Raw genomic sequence first — 12,669 nt, 5'->3', positions numbered from 1 at the left:
TTAGCTGGCTGCTGGTTAAATATTGTAGTAGGGCACATCTATCAAATTTCTTTAGTTATCAGATTAAAACTAGTATATTTGGGCTGACTGAAACACTAGAACTTCATGCTTTTTTATTTTTTTTAACCTTTTAACATACTTTGTCAACACCATACTTGACAAACCAAGGTCTTGCGGTCCCTGCGACTCATGTAAGCATTGCAACACATAGCAGTATTGGAAGGGTTGGTGGCTGTTAGTATGAAGCTGTTCACCTTATTAGTTGGTCAAGTCCAACTTTCTGATGTATAATTTGGGTTCCCAGTAACAGTACATGATTCAGGTAAACTCCTTTTAAAATAGCCAAGGCAATAAGTATTTAATTAAGCACCTTCTCCATACCCAGGCTTTTGGTAAGTCAGTGAAAAGGTCCTAGGGACTTAGGTGACATCTCTGCTCCCAAAGGCCCTGTCAGTTTAATAAATACTTGCATGCCTGAAGAGGACTTGATGGCAAGCTGGGACATACGTAAAAAGAGCATAAGCCTTGAAGACCTCAGGCTGTGGGTGTGGGACTATCTTTGTAGACACGGTGGGATTTGCACTTGGCCTTTGTCCATTCCCTGCACATAAGTAGAAACGATGAGTTGTTCTTTTCCACTGCCAGTGCCTTACAGCACCCCGAGGCCCTTTGGGGTTCTTCTCTGCAGTTTTGAAGCAGTCTATTAAAAAGAATTCTAGATATATGTATGATACCTCAAGTCGTCTGAGCAGTTCTGAAATGGAACTGCAGGATTTTTTATTACAATATTTCAGTTAAACTAGGGGGCGGTTAATAGAAATGAAATATCTCATTTGAAATTTTATTACAAGTCAAGTAAACTTTTGTCCACTGCGAAATAAAAAAAAACACCACACAAAATAAAACTTTTTTTTGGTAGTTTTGAGAATCATTGCAAGGACTGCTTGCTGAAATGGAGTTTTATACAAGATTAACAATTAAGTCATTTAAACTGATAATCCTAAAGCATGATAAACTCAAGCTTTATCATGAATTTAGGTTTTTATGGCATGTCTGTATTAAAAAAAGTTACAAATCTATTAAATAAACTGAACCAGCACCAGCTATACGGTAACTTTTCTATTAACAGCTTTGAGAGAGCAGCACTTTTAACTAATGGATCTTACCTCTGCATGTTTACAATAATTTTCACAAAATTAAATCCTGGCTAACTTGAAATCCTGTACATATGTTTTTGTCAACAATGATGAAGGACTTAATTCGTAAGTAACTGATTTCCTGGATGGTTACTGCTATCCATTGTTTTCAGTACTGGAGAAACATTTCCTGAGTATTTTTATTAGAGATACGAGTTATTACTCTTCTAAAATGTTTAAATGAACCTTAGTATTTTTGATCATTGTGGGACTAGTGCATTTGATTTGTATTTATCAAATCTATGTCAAGGAAGGCAAAAAGATCCATTGTAAAAATGTGGGATTTTCTGGGCTTAATTCTATTTTCTAGATTTTTCCACTGGAGCAGCTCTGGGTGAATTTTCCAGAATAATTATTAAATGCAAGTTTTTTACATTAAATGTACATATATGTATGTGTGTGTGTATAAAAACTGAAGGAAAAATTTAAAGATTGGTCAAATATTCCCTGTGAAAGGTAAGATGGGTTTTTGTTTCTGAGTTCATCTCTCAAAGAGCCTGGTTTTGCTGTTCCCTGCACTGGACAGTGCCTGCCTTTGGTTTTCCATCTAGACTTCCAGTAGCCAGTAACTTACTGATTGGTTCATAAAATAAGGCAGCAAGTGAAATGAACTGCTTGCTTATAGGAGACATAAACAAAGGAATCTTAAAAGTTATAGTCAGTTTTACAGAACTTAAACTTTCCATATAGCTCCAAGCTAACACTTTTCATCATCAGATGCCAGATGAATCTGAGTGGGTAAAGGATGAATTTTAGGAGCCCAGCACAAGTGTCTTATATTAAGGTAGCTAGGACCAAGTAGAACATTTGGGGAGAATGTGAAATACCTCAGCAGACAGAGAAAGAGAGGCCATGAGGACAGTAACAAAATGTGATGTGAATAAGGAGTCTGCCCACCTGGGGGCTGGCTGCCTTGCCTGCCCACATAAGGGCCTTCAGAGGGCCTGGCAGCAATACCAATAAGGAGCAAATAATTCGATTTTATGTAGATTGTTCTTAAACTGACTTTATTTTTAATCCTTACCTGAGGATATTTTTTCCATTGCTTTTCAGAGAGAGTGGAAGGGAGAGAGAGAGAGAAACATTGATGTGAGAGAGACACATCCATTGGTTGCCTCCCACTCGAGCCTCCACCCGGGCTGGGGATCAAGCCTGCAACCGAGGTACGTGCCCTTGGCGAGAATCAAACCCAGGACCCTTCGGTCTGCAGGCCAATGCTGTAGCCACTGACCCAAACTGGCTAGGGCTAAACTGACTTACTCTAAAGTAGCCACTCTTGTATGAAACTTTAGTGTCTCCAGATATTTAAACAAGGCTCTTAATTTTCAGTTGACCCTTGAACAACATGGGGGTTAGGGGCACCAACCAGCCCTGCATTCAAAAATCCACTTATAACTTAAGTTGGCCCTTTGCACATGCAGACGTCCAACCACTGGTTAACCCTTGAACAATGTGGGTTTGAACTGTGTGGGTCCTTTGAATTGTGCAGGTCATTTGAAATAAAAATTGCGTGGCCCTGGCCTGGTAGCTCAGTTGGTTGGAGCATTGTCCCCATATGCCAAGGTTGCAGGTTCGATCCTTGGTCAGGGTATGTACAAGAATCAACCAATGAATGCATGAATCATTGGAACAACAAATTGATGTTTCTTTCTCTCTCAAAAAAAAAAAAAAATCAGTAAATTAAAAAAATATATATATACTGAGGGAAACCCATTTTTATTAGACACTCCAGAACTAACATAGTTCCCTTCAAGGGAATATGGTCCCCTTCAAGTTTTGTCACCCTGGAAGACCCTATGCTTAGCAGTGCTGCCATTTGTTCAACACATTTTTAGCATTCCTCTTTTAATCTGTGTCCCATTTTTGAATCTCCACAGTTACCTCAAATCTTTATATTTTAAGGGTTAGGTGTTTTGGGAAACAGATAAAGAGTTGGAAACCAAGTGTCACACTGGGTTAATCCATTTTGGTTCACAAACAACATGTGGCAATAAATTAACAATACTGGTTTTTTGGTGTGGCTCATACAAACCATCGCTGAGGTAGTTCTTGGAGAGCCATATGTGTTTTGAGCAGTGGGGATCTTCAGAACCCCAGGCATGGAATATTGGAAGTAGCAGGAGACCTGGATTCTCGGTCCTGTTTTTCTACCGACTCTGTGGCCTTGGGTGTATAATTTTCTCATGGGCCCTTCATTTTCTCATCTGGTGTTAGACTAGGTCATCTGCAGGCAGTTTCCAGTGCTGAAGGTCTATGGGTGTTTGTGGGTGTGTTGCCTTGTATGTCTGTGTTAGTTCGTACTAAGGATCTGTTTATGGAGTAGCCACTGAGCTAAGAAGAAATGGTGCAAAAGAGGAAAGAAAGCATTTCTGGATCCACTATTCATCTTTTACTAAATTTTCAATAAAGGATTGGCTCCTGTCCCAAATGAGATCTGGGCCATGAAGGCCATGTAGCCTAACAGGTAATGATTCCTGGGGAAGGCTCCCAAGAAGTGTCTTGTGCTCTAAACCAATGGGGGTCACCTTTCCTCTCTTGTAGGCGTCCAGACTGGAGAAGCAGAACAGCACACCTGAAAGTGACTATGACAACACTCCCAACGACACGGACCCAGATGACCTGGGGTACAGCTGCAGGAAGGATGTACTGGGGGTTGGGCTCTTAAATCAGAGATCTAGCAGGCTGTAGTTCACCATCTGCACCCCTTTTCTCTGTTTTCAGCCCCATAAATTCTTAAAATATTGTGTTATAAGTTCATAGTTCAACATCTCATCTCATTGCCATAGGGGCCTTTTTTTCTCTTTTACCAGCACATTATTTGTCTCTGAGTCTCTGTAATGTGCTTCAAATCAGTACTTTAAGTCGCTATTGGGCGTGTTCTGCATTTTTACCCCATGGGACTGGCTCAATTAGGGATGGCTTTATAACAACACATCCTCCCCATTCCAGTTATTCCAGCCCCGTGGTAAATGAAATAGCCTCCAATGTGAGCTGCGGCTGCCTGTTGATGGAACAGCCTTACCGTGGGTCTCCTGCCAGACAGGATGAAGGAAACCACAGAAGCAGCCTGCTCTTGTGTTCAGCAAGTGCACATGCAGTGGCTTCAAGAAGCGGAGAAGAAGGGGATAAGCACCTGCTGCATTTAGCCTCTTTAATGTTCACAGGTCAAGCAGGAAGGGAAGGCAGAGGAGTATGGTGTGGCAAGGTGATGGCTCAGTACCAGATATGGCAGAACCCCCCACGGCCCCAAGCCCAATTCTCCCCAGCACCGAAGACGTCATCCGGAAAACTGAGCAGATCACCAAAAACATCCAGGAACTCTTAAGAGCAGCCCAAGAAAATAAACATGACAGGTAAGGGGGCTTGACAGTCCTCCCTGGGAGAATGTACATGCTCTGGAAGAGCTGCTGCTGCAGTTAGGAACAGGGATGTTTGCAATGTCTTGATTTTAAAGGTTTTTGAAAATTTCAGGTTTACGTAACAGGCTTAAGAACAAATTTGTAAATTGAGTGTGTGTTTTTTTAACATGGTATTTTCAATCTTCTGATGAAATACTCTGAAAATACATGTCTCTAGGAATAGAATTGCTGTATAGTTGGGGCAGCAATATTCCTCGTTCTAGATGGAGAAGGGAGAGAAGCTACCTGAGAACTTTTTTCTTCCTGGCACTGCTGCTCCCTGTGACCTCCTTAGCTAGGGAAAAGTTTGCTGACATAAAAGGCATTCTGAAATGAATCTGATTTCTTATGTCTCCCACGTGTGCATGTGCTTGTGTGTATATGTGTGTAAACGTCTAAGAAACAAGCAGTTTACCAATAAAAGTTGATCAGATCACCATTCGAATAACTGCTCACTGTGAGCAGAGCCACATAAGCAGTCACTTCTTAGCAGAGGAAGGGACTGGCTCACGTTCTCACTCGTCCTTTTCTCCTCAGAGAGCTTCAGGCAAGTTGTTAGCTGTCCTGGGAGACATCCTAGCTTCACGTGGCTGGCCTGGTCTAGACACTCATGAAACATGGTTTAATGTCATCCCATTGAGTTTGGTCAGAGAAAGCAACAGTTCGGTCAAAACCCAAGAACAATCTCATTATTTTCATTAGGTCAGCAAACTTTAGGGCCCTGAGTGACGAAATGCTCTTTTTGCACAAACAAAAATTGCTCACAGTACTGCCCCTTCTTTCTCCTCTGTTCTTCCATATAAAGATGCCCTTGGCTTTGGCGTTCTCTGTGTTCCTTGCGCTATCGTGCTGACCTTCCCTTTTCCTGCCTTTCCCTTTTTTATACAGTGCAGACTTCTCCCAGTGTCATTTCCCACTCGGTAAGAGAGGAAGAGTCAGTGTTTGTTGAAGGATAAGAGTTAGTCTTCATGGCTGGACTGCTGGAGGATCCTTAGAGAAAAAGGGGAACCTGCATAATTTCTCAGCCTCCTTCCACGAAAATTACATGCTGTTACCGTCCTCCTTCCGCAGGCATCCTCTTGATCACATGCTTTCATCATGCCTTATGTGCAGCAGGTGTTTGGTTCCCCTTCTCAGCACACCATAGGCATGGCAACAAGCAACTTCGTTATCTTATTACTAAAGCAAAATGTTGCGCAGTCTTTAAGTAATCTTGATACCAAATGAACTTCCCTAGTGCTCTCCCTCCGTGTAACAGCATGCTTCACTTTTCATTTCCCCCAGTTCAAAAGTGCCACGCTTGTGTTTTAAACTAAAAAATAAAGTGCTTAGGTTGCCTTGTTCTCTTTGGTAGTTGTCAGAAATACAAATTTCTGCCCTGCAGCCTTTTTTGGTTTCAAAGATTGCAATATGGTGCTTGGTACAATCTCTCTCTTCCTCTCTCTCCCTCTCTCCCTCTCTCTCTCTCTCTCCCCCTCCCCCTCTCCCCCTCTCCCCTTTTCTCTTTCACACACACAAAATTACACAAGCCAGGATTACTACATATGCACAAAAGCTTTTTTTGAGGAAAGATAACAGTTCGGAGTTGTGAGCATAAGCCCTCCTCTGATAAAGGAGGAAGACTTTCTCACTAATCTGTGTGCTTTGTTTTGTGGCTTATTGAGGGCTTTCTAAAATATCTTGTAATGAATGAGGTTTTGAGAGAGGTCCTTAGGAAAAGTTCTCTATGTAGCAGGGGGAAAAGGTGAATTATATTTTTGGATCAACATAGAAACCCTTAACCAGCAAAAGGTAAAACTCTTAGATGGGGTTCTCGGTTAATGTGATATTAACAGACATACTGGTTCCAAGAAACAATTGTGTCTGATACAGGGGTTGCTGTGGACATTGCCTTTTTCTCTGAGTGTCTGTGTGATGAGATGGCTGTTGTCCCTTGAAATGTTTAAGTTAAATAACTCCCTGTGCATTGGCATTTTTGTTACTCCATGGTGTATGGTTCTAACTGCTTACAAAGGTAAAAGTGAGGATTTTCCATTTGAAGGCATTTTGTAATAATATAAACCATTTTCTTGAAATGTGATGGTTTCACTAAAACGTAAGCAGTCATTTTTTTCTGAATAATTTATTTTTCTTTCAATTACAGTTGACGTTCAGTATTAATTTATATGAGTTTCAGGTGTATAGCTTAGTGGTTAGACATTTATACCTGGCATCATACATAGTTATTAAAATGTAGGCAGTCTTGATTAAAATAGTTTTGATACTAGATTTCTTAGAAAGATAAAGTACAGAGGTTGCAGAAGCAAACCTCATGACTTAAAAAATGGGGAAAGAATGTTACTTGAAGGTTTTAAGTGCTAGGATGGATGCTGAAGGGCATTTGGTTTTGTGTCCTAGAAGGGAAATTTTATAGCACAGCCATGTGGGTTCTTGTGTTAGGCCAAACCTTTGTAGACACATCATATTTCGAAACATGCTAAAAACAGGCTCCTCAGTGCTTTTCCCATATCCACTTCCCTCCTTGGCTCTGTGGGTCAGTTCTAGAAGCAAAACCCAGGCCTGGTGGCAATGTGGTATCTAAGAGCTGTCACTTAATACCATCTTAGTTTGTCTTTGTCTCTGTACCTTGTAACACGTACTTCTCAGGGCAGAAATATAACTTTTTTAAGGTGCAGGAAACTAGCCCCGTATGTTGCTTGTCATAATACTAAGAATAAGAGTCCTGAATGAAACCAGAGTCTTAAATCTTCCAATTGTCATCACCTAAGAAGTCAGAATCACCAGTTGTTAGTGGAAAGAGGCTTGCTATTTAAAAAAAAAAAAAAGTGAATTTGTTTGTGGAGTGGCAGTGAGTGTCCCGTGCTTAGAGGTTGAGCTCTGCTCTCTTACCAGCTGTAGGACCTTGGCCAGGTTCTCTGTCTCTCCAGGCCTCAGTTTCCTCATTTGAAAAATGGGTGTGATAGTAGTACCAACCTCATAGTGCTATTGGGAGGATCACACAAGTCTCTGCAAAGCTCTGAGAACGGAGCCTGGTGTGCAGCCCGTGCTCCTGAAGCCTCAGCTCTTGTGCTGTCATCTCAGGGGCTCTTAGGAGGCCAGGCGGCCTGCAAGAAAGGATGAGGGCGGGCAGATGTAATGTGCTTTGTCTCCTTTGAGCTTGTCCACAAGCAAAGTACTACCTGTGCTCGTGGCATTTTATTACAAAGTCATGGCAGCTTTACAAGAAAGTGGGTAAGTGATTGAACAAGTATATGAAGCTGATCTCTCCTCTTTATCCAAAGTAAAGCTTTAGACACCCCAACAATTCAGATGCATTGAATGGGAAGAATTTAGAAGTGTTCATTTCACCCAGGTTGGTTTTTAAGTGTTGAGGTGTAGGCTCCAACTGTAAGGAATTTTTTTTTAGTGCTTTATTTTTAACTTCTGGCCTTTTGCATGGAAATCCTTGTTTCGCTTTCAAGAAATTGGGAAGATGAGAAATAAGTGACCAACTTAAGGAAGTGTGAATATCTTTACAGACTGTTTGTGGCCTCACCTGGCTAGTAGTGTAATGTTGCCTATGTTTCATACCTATAGGCTGTTTTTATCAGATGGAATGAACTTTCAAGAAAGGATAGGGGGACCCTGATCTAGAACCTGATTCCTTCTGTTGGTGTGGGATCCACATTGGGCTAGCCTCGGCCTCAGCCCCTTCATTAAGGGAATATAAATGGAACCTGTGCTAGCCCCTGAGTGTTCTCTGTTTCTGAATTATTTTGCTGTCTTTGAATGACCTCTTCCATGTTCTTGCAGTTACAGCCCCTGCTCAGAGAGGATACATGTGGCTGTTACGGAAATGGCAGCGTTATTCCCCAAAGTAAGTCACTTCCTGCTTGGTTCCTTCTGACCTTGGTATTACATTAACCTTGTTGTAGCACAGAGTGTCTTAAATCTGCAAATAGTCATGTAGGGCACTGAAATAATTTTGTTCTACATGAATATTGGTTTTAATAAGACAAGAATGTCTGTGCCCAGCGCTAAAAAGCAAAGCATCAATAGAATAAAATTTTATCTGAAATATTTCGCTCAAGTGGATTAATATTTTTCAAAAACTACCTCAGAGTAACACATACTACTAAAATGTTACTGCATGCACTTTGACCTTTGAGTTAGAGCACTTTGGCATCTCACATCGTGGGTTGCAAAGCTTGCAGTGTTCTGAGCACCCCCATTGAAAAAGTGCATGGCAAAACTGCTATTCACTATGGAACAGCTGGAGTTGTTTTCAGAAGAATGCTTGTTCCTGCTCTTGGATGTTCACCCTGTACTTCATGGCCAACGGCTGTGTTTTCTGTTTAGAAACCCAAGTCTGATATGGTGAGGACTTCCCTTCGCTTATTGACATCCAGTGCCTACCGACTCCAGTCAGAGTGCAAGAAGACCCTCCCCGGGGACTCTAGCCCACCCACGGACGTCCAGCTGGTCACGCAGCAGGTCATCCAGTGTGCATACGACATCGCTAAGGCCGCCAAACAGCTGGTGACCATCACCACCAAAGAGAATAACAACTGAACAGCGGTGTGCTGACCCTTCTATTTTCTAGGCTTTTCAAAGTCCAGTTACAAATTTAGACATGGAACTCTTCTGATTTTTACCAGAAACAAACATTTAATGAAAGTTTAAAACTTTTTTAAAAAAAACCTCAGTATTATTTTTGCATGTTTTCTAACAAATTTTCAACTATTAATTTAACCCACTTGCCTTATTTTGTGACTGTTTGCCAGTTTACTTTCTGATGTTCTATTGTGCTGTCAGTGACTGTTAGTTAATGATCATGGACTTCCAAAAGCATAGCTTCATTGTTGCAAGTTGGTTACCATTTATTTATCCAGCCCTTAAAACTCCTTGCCTATGGTTAAAACTATAAATGAGATGTTTTAGTAAAACATTTTCTTGAGAGAGTTGGGTTAAAAAAAAAAAAAAAGCAACGTTATCCGTTCCCTACCAAGCATTGTGCAATAAGTGAATTTTCCAACCTGTTGCAAGAATCTCTAAGTTTGGAGTGTCTCCAAGCAAGTATGTAGAGACAGGACTTTGCCACTTTCTAAAAATAGTGTAACAATCTCTCTTGAAGGAAACAACGAATTGCTCCATTTCTTTTAACTGTTCTATCATGAGATGTTTCTTAATTTTTCTATCTTGATCTTCTGTCTCTTTCTATTTTACTGTCATCCTGAAGTCTCCGTGGCTTCAGATAGGCACTCATCCTCCACGTCATGTGTCATTTGGCCACATCCAGGTAGGAGCACTGCCATGTTATCACCCGTAGTCTACTGCTCTGCCTTACCCCAGGAAACCAAACTTTCCTTCCAGACGTGCAGCAAGAAGAGCATCAGCCCCACAGGCCATAACTCATTCTGCACCACCCCATTCCACTGTCACTGCCATGAACTGTGGGAAGATAAATCATCTACTCCCTGACCTTGTATTGTACCTCTCTGTCATCTAAAACCCAGTTACTCCTTTAACCACTTAAAGCCTTCCCACACGACCTGCTTCACATAGCCGATCACCCTTTATGGACTTCTTGTAAGGTAAGATATATACAATCATCTGAGTTTATTTCTTTTCCATGATCTTGCTGGTATTTAAAAATTGGACAAAAACTTTCAAGAATTCCTTAAAGGATATGTTCTGGCCAACTACCAGCGATCCCAAAGCTATGAAAGAGTACAGGTTTCAGTTCTGGAACATGCTGAGATTGTTTTCTAAGTTGCTAAAGAGACCTTTTGTTCTGAATGCTAAAACATATTCCTGTACTTGCTTATTGAAGCAGTTCTGTGTGAGTGTGGCTCAGACCCTGACCTAGACCAGGGAGGCCAGGTGGTAGTGATGAAGGTGAATGAAGTGAGCCCGGTGTAGAGCAGGAGCAGGGACAGCAGGGGGGCCTAGGGTACACTCAGTGGGCACAGAAGCTCCCCAGCTCTACTTAGGCTGCCAGGTGGAAAAGTGGGCCCGGGGTTGCCAGAGCTTTTATTTCTCAAGAGACTCTAGAAATCTGGATTTTTTGGTGCCATCTCTGTTTATAAATGTTAGCAACTGATCTAGACATTTTCACAGCACACATGTGGGTGAGCTGTGGTCTCTAGGCCTGCAGCTCATAGCCTCTGTCCTGGGGTCCTGTAAACTGCAGTGTGAGGGCCTGGCCTCCCTGGTCACACCTGGCTTAGCCTCAGCCTCATCCATCACGTGGCCATCCTGTCCTGTGTTGAGTTGCTGTTAGTCTTTGTTTTACCCACATATTTGGTCCCAGAGTGCGCATTCACACACGTGAAGTCAAAATAATCAAAGTTGCCTAAATTCATGCTAAATAAGCCTGTACTTTCACAGAACTGTTTGATTCACAGTCACCTTTACAGCTTGACCGTAAACTGTCATGAAAGGAGCACCGTGATGGTGTCTGCTTTACTAAGTCACTGTGTGTGGATGCTTTCGCTACACTAAGTAGCTTGGGGAAAAGGTCCACATCTCCAAAAGACTCGTCCACTTGCTTATCTGCACAACCCTAAGTGCCATGCTCCTGTCGGATGCTGAGGGGATGTCTCCTTGAGGATGTCTTCTAACTTAAGTTCAAGCACCATCTGAAACCTTCTCTGCATGCTGCACATACTTAGCTGTCCCTCGTCTTTCTTGCAAACACCTGTGCCCTGGAGAAAGTCAAGGAACGTGGGGACCAGCATTTTCAGTTGTAAGAACTCCGCAGAATTTATTAACCCACAGTGCCAAAACTCCAGAAAGAAGTTCCCAGGCGGCGGGACACGTGTTGATAGGAGGGCTGCAAGGCTTCCTTCTCCTAAGTGCCCCACACACTTCCTCAGCCTCACTGAGATCCCGCGTCGGAGGTTCTCTGGTCCTGTTGGCAAATCACCTTGTCAGAACAGTTTTTTGCACATGGGTTCCATAGCCTTGCACTACCGTCTGCTCTTTGTCACATTTTCACCCTTTATTCTCAAACCGCCCTCACCCCTCCCAAAGCTGGTAGGACAGAGGTGCACTTTACAAGACTGGCACTTGCTGAGGAGGCGACAGCTCCACCTGAGCTCCTTTAACTGAAGTCATCTTCTGCCTCAGAATGCAAATAGTTCTTATTTGCCAAAGAACAGTTGGGCCCAAAGATCAAATACAGCATTTCATGCCATCAGAACTGAAACGCACAATTAGGAGCTGTTGTCCAATTCCTCAGGTGACGTAAGCTGCAGAACAAGAGGGAGGCTAGCCCGAGTTCTTTCACAGCAGCTGCGAGCTTCCGAAACATCGAATTTTCCTTCTTTCTGTGTCCTGGTTGAAGGTCACCCTTGTTTTTACAGAAGAAAATGCTGCATAGGAGACTGAAATGCCTTTTACTCAAGTCTGTTTTAACCATGCCATCCTTTAGTCTGTACTTATTTTTTCATTTTTATTGTACATTCTATTCCTGTAATTATTGTACAACCCTTTAAGCGTTGTAAAATTGTTTTGAAATTTGTGCCTGCTAGTTATGCAATAAACAGGCTCTATAACTGTCCTCGTGGTAGTAATTCTGTTTCCCATAAGTTAGTTGGTGCTTCCACATACTCTGTCAGAGTTCCGAGGAAGTTCTCACATCACCCCATCTTTAATGAGACGGTATTGAATATGCCTTCACCCTGGGCATTCTCTGTTTCCTCCTCTGTACTTAGCAAATAACTTTATTAAAAAAATTCTACATCGGGATATCAGTATGTATCCACTCATGGTTTTTAAATTCAGGGTAAGCCGGCTAAGCACAGGTGCCCTCACCTTGTCTTCCCAAGTGATCTGGTCGTGGGGTTAGTTCAGTCTCTTAAGGCCATCGGTCTCTTTTTAACTTTCAGAGAAAGGCCCATGTGGAATATAGATTTATACCTGGGTTCATCAGGGCCACCCTCAGTCCCCAACAGTTGTCCTCTGGAGAGGTGATTTGGGGCTCTTCTCCCAAACAGAAGAAGGGGTGGGGCAGGACCTGGTCGTCACAGGTCCCTTCCAAATGAGAGATCTAGGGAAGATGGAGTGTCATCTAGCTTGTCTGAGGTCCCAGA

At 42.3% G+C, this 12,669-nt stretch overlaps 1 protein-coding gene across 11 annotated transcripts in view; it reads left to right on the top strand.

Moving 5' to 3' along the window:
* The window catches only part of GIT2 (GIT ArfGAP 2), a 42,620-nt gene extending 30,483 nt beyond the window's left edge, over positions 1-12,137 (top strand). For 10 of the 11 annotated variants that reach the window (XM_081122976.1, XM_081122980.1, XM_081122978.1 and 7 more), the window contains 4 exons: positions 3,738-3,820; positions 4,361-4,549; positions 8,387-8,450; positions 8,933-12,137. In XM_081122976.1, coding sequence (XP_080979102.1) covers positions 3,738-3,820; positions 4,361-4,549; positions 8,387-8,450; positions 8,933-9,145 — 549 coding nt within the window. In that variant the 3' untranslated portion in view covers positions 9,146-12,137. The remainder of the gene's footprint in view (positions 1-3,737; positions 3,821-4,360; positions 4,550-8,386; positions 8,451-8,932) is intronic. The other variant, XM_081122977.1, reaches the window with a different exon arrangement.
* Positions 12,138-12,669: the final 532 nt, after the last annotated feature.

Source organism: Miniopterus schreibersii, assembly GCF_964146895.1.
Source record: "Miniopterus schreibersii genome assembly, chromosome: 20".
NCBI lineage: Eukaryota > Metazoa > Chordata > Mammalia > Chiroptera > Miniopteridae > Miniopterus > Miniopterus schreibersii.
The sequence above is the reverse complement of the archived record's forward strand: the minus strand, read 5'-3'. Positions and strand labels throughout refer to the sequence as shown.